Source organism: Leptosomus discolor, chromosome 1, assembly GCF_034619465.1.
Source record: "Leptosomus discolor isolate bLepDis1 chromosome 1, bLepDis1.hap2, whole genome shotgun sequence".
NCBI lineage: Eukaryota > Metazoa > Chordata > Aves > Leptosomiformes > Leptosomidae > Leptosomus > Leptosomus discolor.
This window is the reverse complement of record NC_141391.1, coordinates 23,116,701-23,140,373: the sequence shown is the minus strand read 5'-3', so window position 1 is coordinate 23,140,373 and position 23,673 is coordinate 23,116,701. Positions and strand designations below refer to the sequence as shown.

The window sequence follows — 23,673 nt, the reverse complement described above, 5'->3', positions numbered from 1 at the left end:
TGTACGTTGTCAAAATGTTAGATAAGCCAATTACTTATCAGCTTTAAACATTCTTTCACACTGTATTCCTGAAACAACTCCTCCCTTTATTATACACTATCATCACAACGTGAAACTTTTCCAACAAAAAATACTCAGAGTAGTACAGCATTTGATAGATTCTTTCTAAAAAACAAAAGAACCTTTTGAGACCTTTCAGCAAAATCATGTGATTCTTCTAAGCCAGCAAGACATCTGAAACCCTCTCAACATTCCTCCTAGGCTCCACCTGCTTCTCCTACATTTCTCTAGAAATACGGGCTAGCAATAAACTGGACTAAGCGAGGCAGTGCTGCTCTAAGAGCTACCAATGCTTTGACAGAGAAGTTTAGAAGTGTCTCTTCTTACTCCTGCTTATTATTTTCTTTGACCAGTCTCCCAACAGGAAGAAAGTATGGGAGAAGAAAAGCAAGGCAAGGTCAGGAAGCGTTCTCCATCACTGAGACTACCAGTAATTTGTTAAAATATTCCCTGGCATGCTTTTGGCCCACATCAACCGGGATTCTCCCAGCCAATTTCCAGGCACTATTCAGCAGTGAAAAGGTTTGAGATCACTTCAAATAGACAGTTTGCATGCAGCCTCTGCTTTACCGGGTGAGTGTACACCAGCACAAACAGGCCATTTTGTGCCAGCTGGCCCTAAGCATCAAGGAAAGTTTCCAGGCATGTTTCATTTAGTAGTCTAGACACAGACTAAGACTCACAACTGGTCACTGGAGTTGCTCTTTATGCTTGCATTTTTCTAGGGCCAACCTCAACGTTGGTGGCAGAGGGCAAGAAGTTTACAACACTATACTTCAATGCCATTTCATCTAATTCTTGACCAGAAAGATCAATATTCCAGAGTAAGCTTGGTAAGAACATAAGAGAATCAACAGAAACTGGAGCGTTATCCAATATGGTAAACTGTAAACCTACTGCAATTCAAGTTTCTCAACATTTGCAGTTTTCATACTACCACTGACTTCACCAGCAGATGCAGCTTTTAATACTTGTATCTAAAAGAACAAATAGACTGTGTAAAGTATTTTTTATGTGGAAAGCAAGTTGTAAAAAAAAAAATATCCAGCACTAATTAGAAACATAACTTGAAGAAAGTTTTGGTAAAATTTAGATACTTCAGAAAGTATCTTCAAACATTACTCTCTCAACAACATCCTCAATCCCTCAATGCTTTATTCCTCCATGCATTATTTCCACTATCCGTAGTCGTTTGCTACAAGCAAGCTTTCTACAATCACTCAGGCTTCTCTGAAACAACTCTTCATCAGTACAAGTACGTAGTACTACATGAAGCAGAACTATAGCACATGCAGATGTCCTAGGAAATATGTGTAATATATGTACACATGTAAATGCTACGTAAACCTTCAGCTTTTTCAAGCCCTAAACGAAGAAAGCTGCTATATGCTCTCTCCTTAAGTTGATCCCAGGTGTCTCATGTTCCTAACTATATGGAACTGACACAATATAACTCTCACTAAAAGGTTAGTGATCAACAATTAATTCTTTATACAAAGGGGATGCCTCTAGTGAAACAAAGTTTACTTATTTCTACAAAACAAGGTAACACTTGGGGAGATCCACACTAAGTTAACAATCTTGCCCAAGTTGAGCGATGCTCATCCTACTGTCCGCTGTCATCAAAATAAGAATAAGAATACATCAAAATAAATAATTTCTGGATTACAGTAGCTCAACTATTCAAACATGACATTCCCTTCCTGACTAGGCAATGGAAAGAAGTTAAACAGTTTTTCACAAATATTTGAAAAGCAGCCCTATTAACGTGTCTTTTCTTGGCATTTGATACATCCATACCGATCCTTACAAGAGAATGTGGTTTAGGAAGAAATTTCCTCCAAGTAACCATTCAGATTTGCACACAATTTGTTCAGATGCAGATAAAAATAGTGTTAATGCCTATTTATAACACTCATTTTCATAATAATTTTAATGAAAAAGGTAATGGTCTGTCAGAACAGGGACAAATATGATACTGAGATCTGGGTTAGTATCAAACACAGTTAAGCATATGGCTTAAACCTGGACCCAAGCACCTTTATGCCATCAATATTCTAGCTCTTCAATACGGGAGTTAAGCATTCAATCAACAGACTTGCAATGTAAATAGGTGACTGTAATGATGAAAATCGGTGCTGATATGATCACTAAAAACATACAGTGCGCACAAGACAGATTGCAACAGAACACATTGTTCAGGACTCTGAAAGCACAGTGCAAACAAAGCCCATGAACATCAACTGTGCTTTTACAAAATCAAGTCTTGATCAAGGTGCAAACATATTTTACATGAACCAGGACCCTGAAAAACCAAAGCTTCTCTCACTGATCTCGGGCAGCTCTTGCTTTAACAACTGCCTGTAAGCTGTACCTTGAATGAGGTCAAAAATCTCCACTTCACCACTCACTCTCATGAATTTTTCATTTTGTTCACTTTTATTAGACATGCACAAGCTTCTTACCTTAACGTTATTTGTAGAAGACCTGCATGTAATCAGCAAAGGATTTTTAAACTGGTTTAATATTAAAAATTTACCACACCAAAAGCATTTAGTCTTAATGAAGGTTATTCCTGTATCTGATTTTTACCAAGTCAGGCTGAAAATGTCTTGAAGGAAAAAAAGAAAAGAAAACCCAGGTACTATCTGTTATTTGTGTTTTCTGGAAGGCAGTTTTGATTTTAAATAACACTTCTCAATGTCTAATGGCGTTGAACTATTTTTCATACAAATTCAATTTCAAGAAGAATGCAATCACAAGAACCTCAAGCCCAAAGGGTGAAAGCTCCAGAAAGGTAAGTGCAACCATTAACAGGAGAAGAAAATGAACTATTCATTCCTATTAAGCCTGCCAGGCAAGGCAAGAACACACATATGAGAGCTTCAGACTTCAGTACATCGTGACTTTCACCACACGGAAGTTAATATAGAAAGACAACTTTGTCATAACCAAGCGCCACACCAATGTCACTCAGTTCCATATAAAATCCTTTTCTTTGCCTGCCTATTGCTATGATTTATTGAGATTCTTCAAGCACTAGTTAAAATTCAACTAGGCTGACTGGCATACATCCTGCCCCTCTGCCTTCAAAGGAATTAAAAAGTTGTTTCTGTTCACATCTCAAAAGCAGGCTACTGCAGAACAAAACGGCCACATACTCATGTCCGTCCAAGGATTTAACCTGAGGCTTCAGCTTAAAGTTCTGCCACTGTTGAACCTCCCACCAGTAACAAAACACAGGCTTTTTAATTTTGCAATAAAATTTAGAAATAAAGTTTTTCAGAATACTGTGTTATTTCCTGAATATTCAAGCAATTAAGTTACAGGACAGGAATATGCTTCAGAAGTTTTTACTCTTTCTTCAAAGATTAATCAAAGTAACTCATCTCCTCTTAGGAAAAGACTACGTGAAAAGGTATTGTGTCGAAAATGAAACTTGTCGAAGTGAATCATTACCTTACCCAGACATAAAATATCCTATTGCATACTAACATCTCCTATTCAGAAACACTGCAAGTTAAGGTCTTTTTAAAAAAGTATTGTTTTCACACGGACTTTAAGACAAAACTGACAGCAGATCAACAGCATCACTGTAAAAATAATTTCCATATTAGGTTGCCATGGTAATAATAGGGGGGGTTTATTATTTATAGAGTTTATTATTTTAATAATAGTTTTGAGGATTAGGTACTTTTCACAGACTTCCCACCAGACAGGTGGGAAGGAATCTCTGGAGGTATCTAGTCCAACCCCCTCCTCCTTAAGCAGTGCCACCCGGTTGCTCAGACCACACCCAGGCAGCTTTTGAGTATGTCTAAGGACGGAGTCCCCACCACCTCCCTCAGCAACCTGTTACGTGCTCGGTCACTCCCACAGTAAAAAAAGTGTTTCCTGATGTTCAGCAGAGCCTCCTGTGTTTCAGTTTGTGCCCACTGCCGCTGGTCCTGTCACTGGGCACCAATGAAGAGAGCCTGACTCCACCCACTTTGCACTCACCCTCCAGGTATTTATGTACATGGATGAGATCCCCCGAGCTTTCTCTTCTCCAGGCTGAACAGTCCCAGCTTTCTCAGCCTTTCCTCATAGGAGAGATGCTCCAGTCCCCTCACCATCTTTGTGGCCCTTTGCTGGACTCTCTCCAGTATGTTCATGTTTCTCATGTACGGAGAAGCCCAACATTCCAGGTGTGACTTCACCAGTGCTGTGCAGAGGTGAAGGATCATCTCCCTTGACCTGTTAGCAGTGCTTTACCTAATGCAGCCCAGGACACCATTCACCTTTTTAATACTTCCTTGGTGCAGTATGCTAGGAAGAGAAGTGTTACCAGAAATATTCCCACCTTCTACAAGTATATACCACATAGCCTCCACCCTTCAATGTTCAGTAGCGAAACCCAAAATTATAGCTGCACTTAAGATAAGTTTGCTCTGTTTTCATCTCCCTCCACTAAAGTATAGTTACAAAATTCTCATCAAGATAGAGGATGAATAAAGCTTTGCTGCACACCATTAGATCTAATTTTATATAGCTTGTAAGACTTAAGTGAGGGTTTTTGCATTCTTCTCCACCATTTCTTTTCCCCACAATACGTAAAAGATGGTATTTGTTCCCTGTCTCCATATTCCCCACCTTAACCCTGAGAAAATAAGCATTCCTCAGGGTCATTCCTGTGCTAAGTGTGTTATCTCAAATTTTTTTGTAGCATGTCACAAGCTATTCTCTTCATCTTAATACTGTTCTATCGAAACTGTATTTCAGAATATTTATTTCTAATTTTTAGAATAATGCTAATTGGACTATAAAAGAAGTCAACCTGCAAAAGAATGAGATTGTCACAACCAAATAAATCATTGTTTAGTTGTCAGATTCTGTGACCAACAAAGGGTGATATCTTTTGCTTTCCTTTCTAAATAATCCCATACTTATCTTTGGCAGTTAGCATATTTGGCACCATCTACAGCATGTCCCACTCAACTGCTTGAACTAAAGCAACTGGATTTCTTTAGAAAGCATTATGTAAACAACTGAATAATTTTATATTTAAAATAGCACGTCTGTAGTTCCACTCAGTTCTCAACAGTTAAAAATTGAAGACATTTACAAGCTTCTGTGCTGTAAGGGGAGTTTTATTACTCGACTCTTGGCAGATGCAGCAACGGGAACAAAGGTCTTTGTGTTTATTCAGCTGCAAGGCTTTGAAGTGAGCATGGTCTCTACTTCTCAGGCTTTTCAAGAATGTTTAGTATACCAACATTAGCACTGCAAAAGCAAGACCAATTCCTCTCCATTGCTTGGCCTTGCCAACTTTAACACTGAAGACTGTTACCCCCTTTTTATTTTGATTAAGGTGATTAATTGAAAACTTGTGACTCTTACCTGCAGTCCAATGGAAGCCATGTAGTTATAAATCTCATCCCACCAAACTAAGAAAAACCAGATTTCTGCAAAGCAATATGTATGAAGACACCTTCTACTGTTTTATGATCTTACAATCAAATTGCACGATTCTAATATGACATTAGAAGTTTTAACATCAAGCTACTCTGCCTCATTCTGCTATAATATCCATTTAACATCCCAACATAATACTACCAAAGCTCCTTCCTGCACCACCTCTATCTTTGGTCAAGCCACGAGCTAGCCAAGAGGCAGCACTAATGCCAGAGGAACACAGACACCAGCCAGCCAAGTGGCACACGCAGAGTGACTGAGCAAACAGCCAAGCATCAGAGGCATCCCGGCCAGCCAGCTCCTGCCTCCTCACTGCTGGGAAAGCCAAAAGCAATGAGCTGCTTCTTGAACCACACCTCTGACTGTCTCTTGGCAGCTGCTGCTATGCCAAAAAGAAAAAGAACAGCTTCAGGGACAGCACGCAGCCCGTGGGCCATGTGTTGTGCAGGCCTGCTCTGTTACTAGTTAGAGAAGGGGAAAATAGAAAATACATGCTTTGATAAGCTGGAAGCCAATACTGCTAATGTAGTATATGAAAGCACATGCAGATTCAGGGAAGAAAAAGACACATGAAACAAAACTGCGTTACAGGAAAAAGCAAACCAATGAGGACAGGAGACTATTAATCAATAGGAAACTAGCGAGTAACAACAGAGGAGGCCAACGGGGGGGGCAATGAAAGGTTGACTAACAGCAAAGACCTTTGAGGCAGGAAAAGTGGAAGGATGAGGCAAAGAGATATTTTTCAGAAAGGAAGAAAAAAAGAATTAAAGCCATGCCCATTTCAAAACCCTGCCTCTTCCTAACTGTACCAAGGATTTTTACTAGTTTTTTCCCCACTGCAAACTGAGCATTGTCATTCATTGTGCCTTCACCGCTAATCTAACCCAAATGAGATATTCTGGATCTCGTAAAATATTCTTCAACCATACAAATGAAATCTTAAAAGTCAGAAATATTTGTTTTGCAGAAATGTTGACCACTAGTCACCTACATTATTTACGATCGAAGAAGCACATCCCCTGCCCAATTCATCATGATACAATCTACTCTTACTTTCCTTCTTTTTGACACTTACTTAACACCCTAACACAGATTATGCACTGGACACAAAAACATGATGATTGCAAAATTTGGATATAGCTTTTCTTGAGGCAATCTGGCTCCATTACATATGCGCTACAACAATCCCAACATACACAATCACACACTCTTTTCAACAAACCTCAGTTCTATTTGCCACAAGTGACAAATAGTTTCTGGAGATTCATTAGCAATAGACAAGAAGACTCGTCTGTTGAATCCTTGATGATTCTGTTTGCAGGTATCTAGTGAATAAAGCATGGACTGCAGAAAGATTATCTCACAGTAAAAGAAAATGAGCATTACCTAGAAGCAGCTGACTAGATTACTAGGTTTGCTAGACTGAGGCCAGTTAAGCAACTTGAACCAAGCTTTCTACAGGTGGTCCTTAACTTCACTCCTCGCCTTCCAGCCGTACAGATTAGTTTCAAAAAACTCTGGGGTCTCTAGTTTGCCAGCACCACTGGAGGGATTTTATGTTTGTTTAATTGTGATCCTTTTTCTTCCCATGACTCTATAACTTGTAGACTACTTTATTCTTTCATAAGGAAAGTGTTTCACAAAGTTGGATGCAATAATCATAACCTGCACAGGAAAGTGCACTGACAACTAATGGTCTTCAAAGGAAGGATGTGAACAGCATGCAGAAGTAAGGCATGGAACCACAAGATGAACACTATTGACTATCAAATGGATGCTCATTACACATGTGCCACATATCTCGTGTCCTGAATAAGTCTCACTTATAATTGTCCCCCTAAAGAAATTACACAATGTTATGAGGAATATATCTCAATATATAACCTCAAGGCCACATTGGCAACCTAAACTTAACGTCTTTTCTTAACATCTAACTGTACCTTACTGATGTTTTTCTAGCAGTGCGTTTATTTGAATGTTTGTGCGATTTCCCAGTTTAAAAAAAAAAGCTTAAAAGGTTTCCTCATATTGCATCATTGATGCATCTATTTGTGAACTGCACAGATCCACCAGAGCTGACTAAGTCACTCATAGATGGAACCAATGTTTTCAGCTGCTAAAGCAGAACCTAGAGCTAATGAGATATTTTACAGAAGACTTCTGATGATTTATCAATGGCAGAACACTAAGTTTTCAGTCTCTTTAGTCTGATTCAAGGACCTGGAGAGAAATAGGTACACGGATTTGCTCTCTCCACCCTACTTTGCCCCAACTTTGCATTAAGCCAACTTGTTTCTTTGTCCCAACTTCTGTGCATTTCACTTGTGCAAGTCCAGTCCTCACTCTGAGTGTCTCACCAATGCCCCCTTCTCTGCCTCAGTCCCTTTGCTCAGTCTTTCCTAGTTCCTTAATCACTTATCCTCAGCTCAGTTTCTGTAAGCTCACAGCATAAATCTCTTTTCTCTTATACATCCCTCTGCTCCAATTAACACAGATGCAGCGCTCTCTCATTAAATACAGATCTACTTCTATCTGCTTCAGTCTGAAGTGGAAGAAAAGGCAAGAGGGAAACAAAGCAGATCAGCATTCCTGCTTGGAGTTCAGGCAAGGCCTAGATCAGGCCAGAGCTGTAACATGCCAATGCAGACCTCATCATTGTGAAATTATCTAACACCTAGGAGGTCTCCAATGGGTCTATACAAACCAGCTTTGCAAAGGTTTAATCAAGTGACAATATCTGGGCAAATTTTCAGAGAGAGAGCAAAAGGTGTATCCTTGACACAACCACCAATCTATCAGATTTAAAGTCTCTGTTCCAAACAAATAAAGCATTAGTATTATTTAAAGTAGAAGTCACTAAGATTTTTCCCTCGCCTTTTTCTCCAAAAGGCTGAAGGACAGGAAAAGCCACTTTCCAAGTGCCTAAACTTTGTCAGTATGTTTTCAGTACTTAGAAGTTGACACACGATCAAAACATAACATCCTACCAGCTTTACCTGCAAACAAGAACTTAAATTACGTGATTCAAAGGAAAAAAAAAAAAATCAATGTAAGAATGCTTTTTAAACTGTAGCTTAATACCTGTAAGCACTTTCTCAACACTAAATCCTTCTTCAGAAGTCATTTTTCTTAGCCTCCGTTGGGTAAGAGGCACACCAATTTCTTCTCTTTCTCAAAGAGAAACACAATGCCCTGACTGTAATCTCACAGGCATTAAAAAAGTATTTTAAAATCCTATGAGCATTCATGTTAGATGCACGCCTTATCGTCTTCCTAGAAGAAAGAGTTATAATAACAATTTGTGTGTAGAAAGACACCAGTGTTGCCGCAGAATACAGTTTAAGGATACAAAACATGACGAATTCATGCTAAAAGGATAAAATTGTATGAGCTCAGTGACATCAAAATTTCTAACTTCCAGCTTCAATAGTACACTTTGAGATCAGAGGTTAAAATTTTTCTTTTTAAATCATGCATCACTCAGTAATGAACAATTTCATAGTTTTGCAATACTGTTGAATAAGAAAAATCCAGCCTTCTTGAAAACATGCAGTAAAAAAAAAAAGATAGAAAGGGAACACACCTAATTATTTCCCACCTTTTGCTGAGTTATTTTTCAATCCATAATACAGCCACAACTGAGATCAAAGTAAGCTCATAACGAGAGTTTCCTTGATATAAAAGAAGAGAGTTGTTGTCAGGACTCAGTGCGAACTGTTTGACTTGTGCTCTCTTATTTACCAGAAACTGGTTTGTTAAATCTTTGAGTACAGGGAGAGACCATCTTTTTTTTCAGCTTTTAGAAGCATAACAGTTTGAGGGAGTTATTATAGTACTTTATGTGTTAATTCAATAGATACTCATTTAGGTTTTAAATACAACAGCCTTTTCCTGTAAATTTTGCGTAATACTACCTAGACAATAAATTCTACCTCATGAGAGTTCCTATGCCAGCAATTACAGAACACTATAAATACAAGAAAACATTTCAGAAGATTTAAATGTGAATTTAACATAACTGAACGCCACCAGTGACGGAGTTTACAAATTTTGAAATTTTTGCCTAGTAATTTACTGGTTTGACAGTTCACATTTTGATGCAGTGACTTCTGATATTTGAAATGAAACAAATTCTAATTTTTATATATTGAGTAAAAGGCTATCAAAATAAGCTATAAGCCTAAAAAGAAATCTAGGAACATAGAGATAATATATGTGGCAAAGCCCAACACAACAGCTCAGATAAGTGTCAATAAAAAGACTAATTTCAAAGCAATGACATTGTTTCATTTCCATTTGCAAGATTAAAGCAGATATATACTCTGTATATCCTACAAGATGACACATTCCAGAAGGCTCTGTTTTTCCTGCCTCTTGAACAGTTTTCCCTTCTTGGTGTAACGCCAGCCAGAACTAATGAAACACTACAAAATTCACTGTTATTACCTGCATCATGGGATACTTTGATTCAGCGGGATTTCCAAATCCATTAACGCCAATGAAGCTGGTGCTAAAGTAGGAATCTGTGAGACTAGCATCAGCTAACCCACCGCCATCTATTCCAGGAACTAAAAGAAAAAAAGAAAAATGTTTCAGAAAAAAATTAGTTTATCATGGGTTTATTTGCTAATATCTCTTACATAATTTTTTGGCAGGGGGGTAGAATAGGAAAAGGTTGGTAATACTGTATTTCAAACTTCTCAGCAAAACAACTAAAAATGTACTAGTGCACAGAATGAAAAAGAAACTTTATGAAAGAAGTTGCTAAATGACAGCATATGCAGCATGAAGCTACAGCACAAATGCAGAAAAAGGTAGAAAAGTGAAAAGCTTTGACCAAGACAATGAGGAATTCAAACTTCAGAAAGAAAAATAAGAGGGAAAGTAATGATAACAGAAAAAAAAATAAATCAACTAAAAAACAAAGCATGTTTTTCAAGAAAACTTATATTCTTGCATACCCATCTTGGAAATATATCTGTCGAGTAGAGTTTTTAACTGGATGTACTGGTTCTTTTAAAGTGTAACACAGAAAATGTACATTTAAAAACATCTCAAGTCCTTTCACACAAAGCACAAACATTTTAAAAGCTTCCTTAAGAACATAAGACTATTTTCATTACCTCAAACTTTACAAAGTGGCAACAATACCATGAAATGTGGCCAAAAAAAAATCTTTTCAACTGAAAGCAAGTGTGAAGAATGTAAGAAGAAATTAGAAACAAGGGGCCTTGACATACAAGTACAGTACTTTAACCACAAATAAATTAATTCAATACTATGAAACTACAGAGAACAACAAGCAGCAGTCATAATTAACAGAAAACACTCAAGCAGGTATTACTTGGATAACAAAAAAAAGTTTACTATGGTATACAAGCTGCAGTTCAAATGAAGCTTCTGCAAAAACACGCACAGCAAATTATTAAGACGCTAATCAGAATGGCCAGGCCACTGCAAGCCAACAGGCATGAGTAATCAGTAGCTCCAAGGTAGGAAGGCACACATCCAACTCAGAAGAACATCCTGTACCAAACTACCCGACTTGAACTTCTGGGAGGACGTGCAGCCAGCCAGTGACACCCGGAAACAACTTCCTGATCCTGATCCTCAACGGAAATAAAATGCAACTTTGTGGCAGAGCTAAAGGAATGCAGATTATAAACCCTTAAATTTCATCAGAATGGGCATTTTCCCTCCAAAAGAGACTACATAACCTGGTGAGCCATTTCCATGCTGTAAGCACAGGAAACCGCAAAAGAAGTACAGCCAGATGAAATCATAGGAAGGGTTGGAAGAGGAGAATGGCTAGCAGCACCATACTACAGGCAGATGGAAACACTGCCCAGCTGCACTCCCCAACAGTGAAGCTGTATGAACCAGCCGACTAGGGGTAACACCAAAGCACCTCAGATGAAGGGCTATATGTGAGAGAAATCAAACAAGCTGACTACTTCAGTGGCAACACATATCAGCTTTGCAAGCAAAAAAGATTCTTAAAGTACTGCTGCCAACTCTAGAACATTATTTGTATACTCTGCAGGTTTGAGGGAGACACCTAAGAAACTTCAAAGATGCTAAATACTAATGAATTGCAACATAAAATTTTATTTTTTAAAGTTTTAAAAGTTAGCTAAGAGAACAGAAAAATAAAGCTCCCTCTACAATCCATACCCTAGATCCTCCTTCACAATTTCAGAGGAACAGCCACATAGAAACTTCAGAAGTCCTCTTGCTACAGCCCTAAAAAAAGACAAAGCTTTTTGGATTTGTCTTTTAAATGTCAGTCCCTCTTTCGCCTTCATTTGGGAAACATATTCAAAAGCCTAAGAAAAGTATTTTATGGCTGAACTATTGTATCATGGAAAATATTAATGTCTGCAGTAACACCAATTACTGTCTCATCCTACCTGCTACAGTCAGTCTATAACGCTGCAAAGGTTAGTGTTTTAACACAATCATTTCCTGGCATCACGAACAATACTAGGACTCATTCATACAAGAAAACAAAAAGATTGAAAATCCGTGTTTATGAGTAGTTTCAGTTTAGTTTGCCCATAAATTATTCAGGGCTCACACTGTGGTCTTCATTTATTTTAAAAATACATTTCCAATATAGCTTTCTCTGCCTGCATTTCAGCCATTAGCAAAAACTGCTGCAGTTTTTATGCATATCTTGACTGTAAAAGACCATGAAAAACTGTTTAATTTCCAGGAACAACTGTCATTTCAAGGTACACTATATAATTTTAGCAGTATATCTGCTACTTCATCTTATAGTTCTGTCAGAAATTCCAGATCCTATCCTATTTTCACCAAACAAGCAAGTCACTCCCTTAGATTACACCATCAGCTTCACAAATCCTTCAGCCTCTGTTGAAGAATTAAGAAACTTACAATCCTTTCTGCTTCTCCCACTGCTCCTCGATATGCTAGATTCAATATGAGAACCCACGTACCTCCATTTCTCTGTTGGATAGATACAGTTAATGCACAAAATCATTAAAACTGGAAAGAGGCAACCACGTTCAGCAGAAAGGCATGCAAAGAGCCCCCTCTGCATGAAGAAACCCCAGAGCTGGCCTCCAGTAACTCAAGAGAGCTGGGACAGCTGTAGTTACCCAAAGCAAGCACTGGAACCAGTGCAGATAGCCTTGCTAGGGCACAAACACAGCACCAGGTGCTCTGGCTGAAGCATCCTCCATATCAAGCAGCTCAAGCTGCAAGCAGTAGGAGGCTTCGGGAGCAACCCCAGAGCTGAGCAAGGCTGAGGACACTACTGGGAATCACAAAGTTGATCTTTGACACTGCTGCCTTTCCACTGCTAGTATTTGCTAGGCTAGCCAACCCAAACCACTTAAAGCTGCTCAAAGCTACAATTTAGGCTTTCTATTGGCACACTGATATCTAACTGAGCACTCCAGATAGCAAAAGCTACTCCAGAACATTTCTTTTTATCTAGCTGTATGAAGAGAAGAGTATCCCTCCACTGAAGAGCAATGGTTTGGTTGTGCTGATCAGCCTCCTTGCAGGGTTACCACAAATTACTCATTCACCATACCACTGAAATCTACTGGTGTTCCACCTGCCATGCTAATCATAGTAATTTAAGGGTGGCTTTCAACTATGAGGCTTTCTATTGTCCTCTTCCAAACGGTCTAAAAACACATCTCTAGCTAAGGGACCAAGACCACAAGAAAACATTCTTTGCAGGAACAATCAGAAGAACACCACCAAAAGGTAAGCTCACCAGAGTAGATGTCAGTTTTCCTGGCAGTAGCTCATATTTAGAACAGAACACCCTAGACATGGTAAGTAAAACTGCTACCTTCAAAAGAAAACTCAACACTAGCTTCCTTAAACTAAATTATCTATAGCAATAAGCAAGAAAACGAAGAATATCAGAGAAAAGATATAGCTTACATAGGTATAAAGAAAAAAGTAATTCCTACATTTCCTACAGAATCAAAAAAGTGTTCACTACATATTCCATTTCTGTTCAAACCAGTGACATTCAGCTGTTACAGTGATGAAAGCTCAGCAAATACCTAAACAGCCAAGGCAGTTTTACTGTATTTGGCACCTGGCCTTCTCCATGAGAAGTAGGCGGCTTTTATCTGCCTTCTGCCAAACATTTGGCAAATCATAAATTCTCACTTGCTTCTGGAAGACCACGGTAGTTCAGACCATGAAAAAAGAAAAGTGATTTATCATAAGCAATCCATAGCAAAAGGTCTTCAGAAGTGGGCACACTTCACCACATAAGCAGTGTGGTATTAAAAAAAAAAAAAGTCCAAAGTAACTCTCTCTGGAAAGAGACAGAAGATCTTAGCCCTTAAAAAGTTTTTATTCTCATGTGTTTCTTAATTTACATCAGATCCTGCATTCTATTTGTCTGTCCAGATACTTCCTCCATGATGATTGTGAGCACACACTTTCAAACACTCTGCACATAGTGCTATTAGAACGACAAAAAGAAACTTCTGAGGTTTACATATTTTCTCTTTTAAAGCACTGATTATAACTTGAAGTAAGTTTAGACAGTAATTTTAGGAAAGTCTTGATTTGGTTACTTTTGTCAAAGGAACACGCCTTTCCATTTTGTAATTGTACTATCCATGCACTGAAGTTTGTATTTTCAATAGACTCTTCCTTGGAGAGAAGCAACAACTTCCCCATAAAAGTAGAAAGGTTGACTAGGCAGGTCTGAAGAAAAGACAGATGTGCGAGGGAGCAACTAGAAATCCAGTGGGGGAAAAAAATGCTAACACGTTACATAAGCACACATGTGAAAACAAGAAGAAATTTCTAAATTCCATCAATATTAAAGCCAGAAGTTACAACCTGGCAATTCTGGAAAGAAATTAAATAAAACGTCTTGAGAAATTCAGAAGATGCTTTCTACTCTTCATACACACATTATCTAATATTTTTTTGCTTGGTGAGTAACGCTGCAGCTTAATGTGACAACTGCAATTAAAAATAAATATCTTGTTATATAACTCTTCTCCCACAGAATTTTAGCAGAAAGTAGGCTTCCAGTCAGATGCAGGCACCAAAGAGGAAAAAAACCAGATAGTTATTTTTGCCTTACTTATTACAAAGGCATTTTTCAGGAACAAAGGCTCTCATCACAGCTTAGGTGCTTGAGTACTACTGTGATGAACTCAACACTCATGCTTCAGCAGAATCACTGGGTTTCAGAGGGTTTTACTTTAATGCTCATCTCGCCTAACACTAGCACTATCTGAAAAGGTGGCATGCCTGATACTTTCATTCTAACATTTTACTAATCAGCAAACAAATGCTGTAATATCCTATACTGCCTCTTTTATGAACTTAGTATCAGCACTGATCATCTCAGAAACTGTTCTTAATATCAAAAAGGATCCTTTACAATAATGTGATATATTGCCCCAAAAATGAATGGGCTAATGTAGGATGACAATAGATTTTTTTGACATATTTTTCAAAACAATACTTTAAAGATTTCTGGAGAGGTAATAAAACATGGATTGCAATAATTCATTTTGCTATTATCACTGCTTAAAAAAACCTGTTCTACAATTATTTTTATGCTGGGAAAAAAAGTTTATATAGAGAGCTAATCTTGATTTAAACTCATAGCACCGCTACAGTGGAGTAACTCTTCACTTCAACACACCCTGGAAAACTGAATGATAGGCTCAATGCATATTTGTGCAAAGGACAAGGCATTACCTCAGGTAGATCAAAGATCTCCAGAGGTCCCTTCCAACCCCGACCATTCCATGACTCTGTAAAGTAGTAAAAACTACAGTACCATATCTCCAGTGGAATTTTACATGGAGATAGCTACCCTAATATTGAGACAAGAACAATAAAACTTTTATACAAAGCCTGCCTATGGCAAGTCATTTAAAATTTGTGTCCTTTTAGCCTCCTAGAAGCACCAAGGTGTTAGAGGAGCTTGTGCTTGCCCTACTTTGTTTTGTACTGCCATGTTTGTATCAGGAAATACCCGTGTGCTTGAGACACTAGCCTCACCTCTGTAACAGTTCACAAGCACTGTACATACTAGTACGTGTATCTCAGCGGTGCTTTCTCTACAGTGCCACTACCGCTGCAACTCGCTAGGGAAAAGTGGATTCTCCGGAGTTTTTATGCCTCTCATTTAACGCAAGGGTTTTGAAATGCAGACTAGGAATCACTGAAACAGAGACAATAGACAAAGAAAGTGAACGACACCCCCAGGCACGAGAGGCAGAAGTAAAAGCACACGCCTGGGTTAGGATGCCGTGACAGAGTGCAGTCGGAGGGCAGGCAGCACGAACTGAACCAAGCTGGCTGAAAGGCAGACAGGAAGCAAAACAGTTTTGGAAACGCTGCCTTATTTACAAACACTCCCACCAGGCGATGAGATATTCATGGGCAAGCAAAGCAAAACAGCAATCTTTACCATAATATTAAAACGGCTGGGCTGTCTTTTTTTTTTTTTTTTTTCCTTAATTTATCTCACATATCAAAGAAGCATCTGATAAATACTGAAAAAAAAAAAAAAAAAAAAAGAGAGGTGTCATCCTTTTGCTCCGTAAAAATCTCAGTACAGAGTCTAGAGCAGCAGGACTCCTCATCATGGCCCAAGTCCAAAGCACAGTGATAATACAAATTAAAATTGATACTTTCTCAAAAGAGTCATCAGAACTACTCTGTTATCAGAAACAGCAATTCAGAGTAATGCAATTACTTAATATCATAGCTTTCACCGCTAACCCTCTCCAAAAGCTTTCACAATTCCTAATATTGCATCAAATTACTCAGTAAACTGCAACAAATTTTTAAAAGCGCACGTTTAAGCCTTTGTTTTCAACAGCCTCCCCGTATCTAAAACTCAACTTTTTAGATAAAAATTCTCGTATGACATGTGCAGATAACTGGAACAGAACATTAGGACACTTTTTGCAGCAGTGGGGGAGAACACATAAAAGAAAGGAAAGGCCTTCCTGTCAGTTGCACGCGCATTAGACCAGCTGCAGTCGAAGGAGTCTACCCACAGGCTACAGGAATCGCATATCACATAACGAACCTGACAACAACTTGTACAACTCACATCTCTCCTCTCACTTTTGTGTATCTGTACTTTGTTTCTAAATCTCTATCCTCAAATTAAAAAAAAAAAAAAGTCAGGAATAAAAGGCTGTTAGGAAACAAATTTAAAAAATACAAACAAGTTCTAAGCACAAAACATCTTTGAAGATCAAACAAAACAATCACATAATCAGAACTTCTTTAACTCCTGAAAGACTCATGAATGAACACACGCATGCATGCACACACACAGAGCGTGATCTATTTCCACTCATCTCCAATACACAGTGATTCACCACACCGTTTTTCTGGCAGTGTAATAATGCATTACATCTTTACTAGAAAGCAACAGATCAGGAAAACATCGGCCACATCAGCTTACTATGTAAATCCCTCCACTGACCCCTTTTTCATCAGCTGCCTCACAACCAAGATTATTTTTTCTGCTTTTGAAGTTCCACAGAAGTGCTTCTGCCTGTGTTTATCACCCCACCCTCACTTACCATTCGTCCACTTCTCCCGCAGCAGTCTAAATTTGCTTCTAGGTGGTTCCTTACACATGGAACTCTTTCTGAGCTGGTCCCCAAGGTCACTATTTTCTGGGCATTCAAATCCTTCCTGAAGGCCCACTCCTACAGTGATACCTACAAAAAATCAGTTATCTAATACCTGCTAGATAGAAACTAAATGGGGATGCTCTGTATCTCAAAAAACATTATCAAAACTTCAAATTATTAAGACATAGCATATAGACTTTGCTCACATATAGTAACTATCCCACACACACACTCCTTTTCATCTTTGCCTTTGAAGTAGAAAAACAATTTCAACAGTAATAATGCTCTCTTTACATATTTCAATACCCAACACAGGGTGGGTACTACCAGAAACAAATAATTACCAGTATTCCTCAGGTATCCATAATTCCTGTGGAATATTTGGACTTTGAATGATTGCCCATACAATAAGGAAAACCCACAAAGTATATAAACAGATACAATCAGTTTCAAAGCCAATTAGTAAGTGGTTTTTTTAAAAAAGTTTCATATGCTAAAACTGCCCCTCAAAATCCCATGTAATTTTGCAGACTGAGAAATTTTCCCTGCCCTCCTTTCTTTTTCCTTAGCTCCCCCCAATAATTTTCCTTCTCATTTCATTTCCACATGAAACATGTAAAAGCAAAAAGAAAATCCATGTCTATAATTTCCTGATTTCTGGAGTTGACACATGAGACAAAAAGTGATTAAGTGAAATCAGTAATTTTCATTTTCTCCCATGCATCTCTAACTGGTTATTGTTTTTACTCTTCAATTCTCAATTGTCTCTAACCACCTCCAAACATCCCAAATGTCTCTTCAATTCTCAGAATTGTCTCCCCATTTCTTAAAAATATTCAGAGCAAAACAAGATGAAAATTGTATCATCTATCAACTCCTGGAAAAGGCATCATGAAAATTAAAACGTGAAACATCTCTCTAAAAAACCAACTGAGGTATATAACACCTAACACAGCATCACTTGCAAAAAGAGTTGGAAAAAGAATTCTCAACCATACACTTTTACTATAATACCTACTTTCTGTATATAAGCGAAGAAGAAACAAACCCAGGGAAAAGCGACTACTATGTGACATACCACAACTATACTAACTATACTTCGATTTAGAAGTTTGAGATAACTGTCCGTTTCTAAATACTTCAAGCTGTAAATACTGAAATTCTACCAAAGATAAGAAAAATCCGCATTTAGAATAATCCTGACCATTGTTTCATTGCACTAAGAAGTGTAATCCAACAGATTACCTTTAGTATCTGTTTTGCTGAATAGCTGATTGTTCCATTTTTTCTGTATCCACTGCTTCATTTTGTTTAAAAAGGAATGAACCGGTAAAGACTTAAACACCTTTTAAAAAGCAGAAAATATACAAATACATAGGTCTTTCCACTCCAAGCCTAGCGAATTTATGGATTTCACAAACCCCAATCTGTCATACTCACTAAGCTAACCACCAAGCAATTGCACACAGAGTCACTACAGGGGTGACCAATATCCACTACTGCTATGACCAGCCACGTAACATGCAGGTGGGGGGCCGCAAAAACAGCCATAATGCTTCTACTAAGCTAACCCGACACAACCCAAGCCTTGATGTCCCTTTCTACGTTCTCACGGGCTCTCAGCAAAGTCTATTCACAGACAGGCTTTCTCAGCAGCCGTGGAGAAACACAGAGCAAGGCCGCTCAGGGAAGTATCGTGGGCACCTCGCAGAAACACAGACCTTTATTTCGACCACAGATTACCCAGGAGGACTTTGAGAAGGGCTTTGTCGTTTCATGAGGAGAGGGTGAGCTAACCTTTGGCATGGGGATGTCGGGCAGCAGCACCAGCACTGCTGCCGTGGCCAGCTCCTCCACTGACAGCAGCACCTACCCGCCCACTGATGCTGCTGCTGCTGCTGTCGCTGGGTCTGAAGAGCACCTGGCGCTCCTTAGCTCAGCACTTCTGTGTTTTGGTCGCATTTATAAAAATCAAAGACAAGGTGAAAGAGTGAGGACTATGTATCATGTACTTTATGGCAAAAAAGCGGGGTGTAAGTTACCAAATGTTTAGAGCCATACCTCAGCTCGTACCTATTAATATATAATATTAAGTCTACATGCAAAAGAATATTACATCTGTCAAAACTACCTGAAAGCTAGCAAATACAATTACAGTTGCCCTTGCAACTTTAACTTGTCCAACTCACTTATAGACATGATACATTTTAATAACACGATGACATTTTTCTCTAGCCCCTCCCTGACACAGTGTCAAGAAGGGACAGTGCCCTAGGAACAAGCCAGTAGCATGCAGCAAAGCAGGCTGCCGGTTTGCTTCTTACAGAAGTTGGAAAGCACCAGAAAGAACAGAGAGCAGATACAGGAAAAGAAATTTTTCATGCTACCCATCCTTCCCTGGGCTGTTCCTTAAAACCTTACTAATCAAACCTATCTTTTCCCCTAAATGCCAAGCAATAGTCATTGCCTCACCTCTGCTCCTTCTATAGCTTTCTCAGATTCGGTACTGCTGCTCACTGGGCTGACATGTGGGACAGACATCTATTAGAGAAGCCCCATGTGCAGATTTCAGCAGCTAACAAATCCAGAGGAAGCTTTCTATTTTTTTTCTTTTTTTTTTTTTTGTTTTTGTCACAGAGGTCTTGTGTGAAAAGGACTATTTTTTCTTCCAAAAAATCAAAATTTAGAAAGACTATACAAACTACGTTTCCTATTTTGTAGGCAGTCAGCTGGCCACTTTACATATGGAAGGTGAACCACACAGAAGGCTGAGCACTCACAGCTCCAGGGGAAAAAGTAGGAATGGTGCTTTGAACACATGTCCTCCAAATGTCAAGTAGTCTGGGGGTGAGGGGCAGCAGCGCTAGCTTCTGAGAGCAGGCAGAGCTCATCAGCATGGTCAGTCTCGTTTCCCAGGAACATGAAAAGCCACAGAGTCAGGCCAAAGCCACATTTATCCCACTACCTCATCTCTGACGCTGGACAGCAGCGGATATGTGGACAAAAGCATAAGCATGAGGTAAGGATAAAGCAGGATTTCCCAGCAGGCTCTCAGCCATATGTAGGGGAAGATGAGTCTGATTCAGAAACGATTTTTTCACATTTAATAATCTCAAGCGGAGTTTTCTTCCAAGAATATCTAATCACTTTTGGAATCCCTGTCAGATGTTAGTATCCAAAACCTCTATGGCACAGAATAGCTTAACCACATGTGCGATGAACCTCTCCCAGTTAGTTCTGAGGATGGCACCTGCTCATTTGACTTCATACCCTCATATTGAAATACTTCTGCACTGGAATATTTCTTTTATTTTCACTGCTCATCTTCTCCTTATCACCCAATATTCCTATCACCTATGTTGTGAAAAGAAGTCAGTATTTGGGGAGCCTTTGCGATTACCACAGAAAAACCTATAAGCAAATTAATAATCCTGTACTCAAAGCAGGATTAGAGTAACACGCATGTTAGAACGAGGCACTGACCCACTTTTAACAATAAATAGGACTACACAGTTAATTAGTCAATGAGCATTATCTGCTCTGTGCACTGAATGAGGCTAGGGTCCAGTGAGGAAGGAGGAAGAGAAGGTGGCATCCACAGCCACATAACTGAAAACTAACAAATACTTTTGCATTAGGGAAGATGGTCAGCGAGACTGTACAGGCAGGCGATTTTTGAAAATTCCCAATTTCATGTCCTTAACCTCACAACTTTATTATTTAGTACAACTTTCTGTATTACTTCCTATATGCACAGAAATAAACCAAATTCCATCCATTTGGAAAGCATACTGTTAACACCATGGGTCATCAGCAAGATAAGGGTTTTAGCTTGACAGTATCTATACAGATCAACTCCAGATTTTGAACAACTAATTTCCTTATTTGTTTCATAATGGTATTCCAAATCAAAGAAGCTTAGAGGTGAGACTGGACCCGCTCCTTGGCTGTTCAACTTTAATTTCCTCTCTCCTTCCTCTTCTTATTCTTTCTTCCTAGTTAGTCTCCTTCCTGTAAGATCATCTTCTACCCATGCAAGCTTTTTCCTCCTATAACTTCAACCAAGGTGGCTTTCCCAGCAGGTAATCACTGGTAACACCAGAATGGGTTTGTCTGTTCTTGCTGCCCTCACTCCTCACAATGGTGCAAGTACAGAGAGCTCTACATAGTTTTAAACCTCTGACACACTCAATAGAAGCAAGTTTTTCAAATATTTTAACTGCTCAGCATTATCAATCTCTAAGCACACAAAAATTCTGAGGGTTTTTTCTTAGATTTAGGGCTTGGGCAAGTTTTGGAACTCTTTCGTACAAGGGCAGCCTTCATATAGGAGCTTTTACCCCCAAGCCAAATTATGCACCCGCTCCCCAAGCCTGAACCCCCAAGTTTAACAGATTTTAGCAATTTCCTTTCACATAGGGAAAAAGTGTATTTTGTGCCTAACTCTGTCCAAAAGAAAAATGAACATAGATCACTGCTGAATCTCTCCAAGATATTTCTACCTGTAAAAAAAAAAATTAAAGGCAAGAAAGACTTCCACTTGAACAGCTGAAGTTTGACAAAATGACCAATATCTGAAAATAGTGTCTTTTAATGGAAAGCATTAAGCAATTTTGTATTACAGGCTCCTCCTGGAAAGGTAGATATCACAGTGCTGCATTAATGTAAGACGCTGACATGCTACCAACTACAGAGCTACTACTGCTCAGTGGTACAAGCTCACCACACCTGGCAAAATAGCAGCTGCATGTTCCTGGCATATGCATCAAGCACTAAAAACCTACCAACAGGATGTTCAGCATGGTTGCATCTTAATTTCAGAAAAAAATATGGTTGTGACCATTTAGTAGTTAGGTCATTTAATGTAAACAAATGCCAGGCTTATGACAGAAATCAATAACGCAACCAAGCTTAACATACTCATTTAAAGGGGCACAACTTTTCTGAAGGAGTGTCTTTTTCTAGCTGCCAAGTGCTGCTTTACCTACAAAATGATGGTTATTAAAAACAGTTTAGTGCAAACACCATCTAACTACTGGACTGCACATTAAGAAGATGTGTAACCAACCAGTAACAGCAACGCCACTCTGCAGGGCATACAGGCAATCTGAACTCTCACCATTTGAGAAGGGGCTGCATATGAAGGCTGAAGAAGCCTTGGGGGAAAAAAAAATGAAGCAATTTCTGCTCACAAGAGCAGATAACATAGTTATTTACAGATTTATTTTATATATTTTAATATCATATTTCAGCTGGAACATTCAAAACTTCCAAGAGCTGAAACTCAGCACAGGTTTTTTGGAGGCACCCATCCAAGGGTACCACTCTGGAAACCGCTGCCTCTCTGCTACCACCCACCTCCCAGCCTGACTTTGGGCAGGAAGGTCCAGCGAACCTCCACCGAGCCTAGCGCTGAAGTGACCGACAGGCAGCTGCCCGGGTGCCCCTCAAAGCCAGCCGGGGGAAGCCCCTTCCCACCCACACCTGCCCGCTCCTTTCCACCAGTACCGGCCGGGTCTCCGCTACGAGCCTCAGGGCGGCCGGCACAGCTCCGTCCCGCCCGCCTGGGACCACCACGGCGCCCAGCACCGGCCGCACTCGGCGGCAAGGCGGCCGGGCGGCGAGGGGAGGCCGGGCGGGCGGCCCGGGGACCCCCGTCGCCACCATGGCTGTTGTTATTTGTTTCCGGTAGCACCACACCGTGTGGGGGAGCAGGAACAACGCGCCGCCCCCCCCCCCCCCCCCCCTCCGGCAGCGCCCCCGCCCCACCCCACCCCCGGGCCGCCCCGCCGCACTCACTCGCCAGCCGCGGGCCATCCAGCCCCCCGCCGCCGCCGCCGCCACTGCCGCCTCCGCCGCCGCCTCCCACCCCCAGCTCGGCTTTCTTAGGCCCCACCGCCGCCGCCGCCGCCGGGCCCGGGCTGGCCCCGTGCGGCGGGTACCCAGGCCCGGCGGCGGCGGCGGCCGGGGGGATGCCGAGCGGGAGCCCGCCGAGGGGGGCGGCGGGCCCCGGGCCGGCGGGGGCGGTGCCGGGCTCCTCATGCAGGAACTGGCACTCCTCGCCGTAGAAGCAGGTCTTGTCCTTGGCGTAGTAACGGCAGAACTTCAGCTTCACGGCGCCGCCGCCGCCACAGCCGGCCCCCGCCCCGCCGGCCGCCGGCCCCGCCACGCCGACCCCTGCCGCCGGCGGCGGCGGCCCCACCACCGGCGACGGCGACGAGCAGGGCAGGCCGCTGCTGTTCATGGCAACCGCCCCGCCGCCGCCGCCGGGGTCGGCACCATGGGGAAGGAGGGCGGGAGGGAGGGGGCGGGGAGGGGGAAGGGGCGCGGGAATCACCGTCACCCCGGGCTCCGGCTCCGGAAGGGGGAGGAGGGGGCGACTCCGCGCCTCTTAAAGGGGCCGCGCGGCCCGCGGCGGGGGCGGCGGCACCTCCTCAGTGGTCCCGGCGCTCGGGGTTGTTTATGCCATTTTCCTCTTCCTGAGCGGCCGCACGGGCGCGCCTGCGCCGGCGCGGGGCATGCTGGGTAGCGC

The 23,673-nt window shown here is 40.8% G+C and overlaps 1 protein-coding gene across 3 annotated transcripts in view; it reads right to left on the bottom strand.

Moving 5' to 3' along the window:
* PAN3 (poly(A) specific ribonuclease subunit PAN3) overlaps positions 1 to 23,385 on the bottom strand; it is an 83,748-nt gene extending 60,363 nt beyond the window's left edge. Inside the window, exons 1-3 of one of the 3 annotated variants that reach the window (XM_086476265.1) lie at positions 22,941 to 23,385; positions 17,088 to 17,228; positions 9,964 to 10,085 (exon numbers count right to left, since the gene is read on the bottom strand). In XM_086476265.1, the coding sequence (XP_086332391.1) occupies positions 9,964 to 10,085; positions 17,088 to 17,228; positions 22,941 to 23,385 (708 nt within the window). Of the gene's footprint in view, positions 1 to 9,963; positions 10,086 to 17,087; positions 17,229 to 22,940 lie in introns of those variants that run through there. The other 2 variants (XM_086476273.1, XM_086476279.1) reach the window with 2 other exon arrangements.
* Between the last annotated feature and the right edge of the window lie 288 nt (positions 23,386 to 23,673).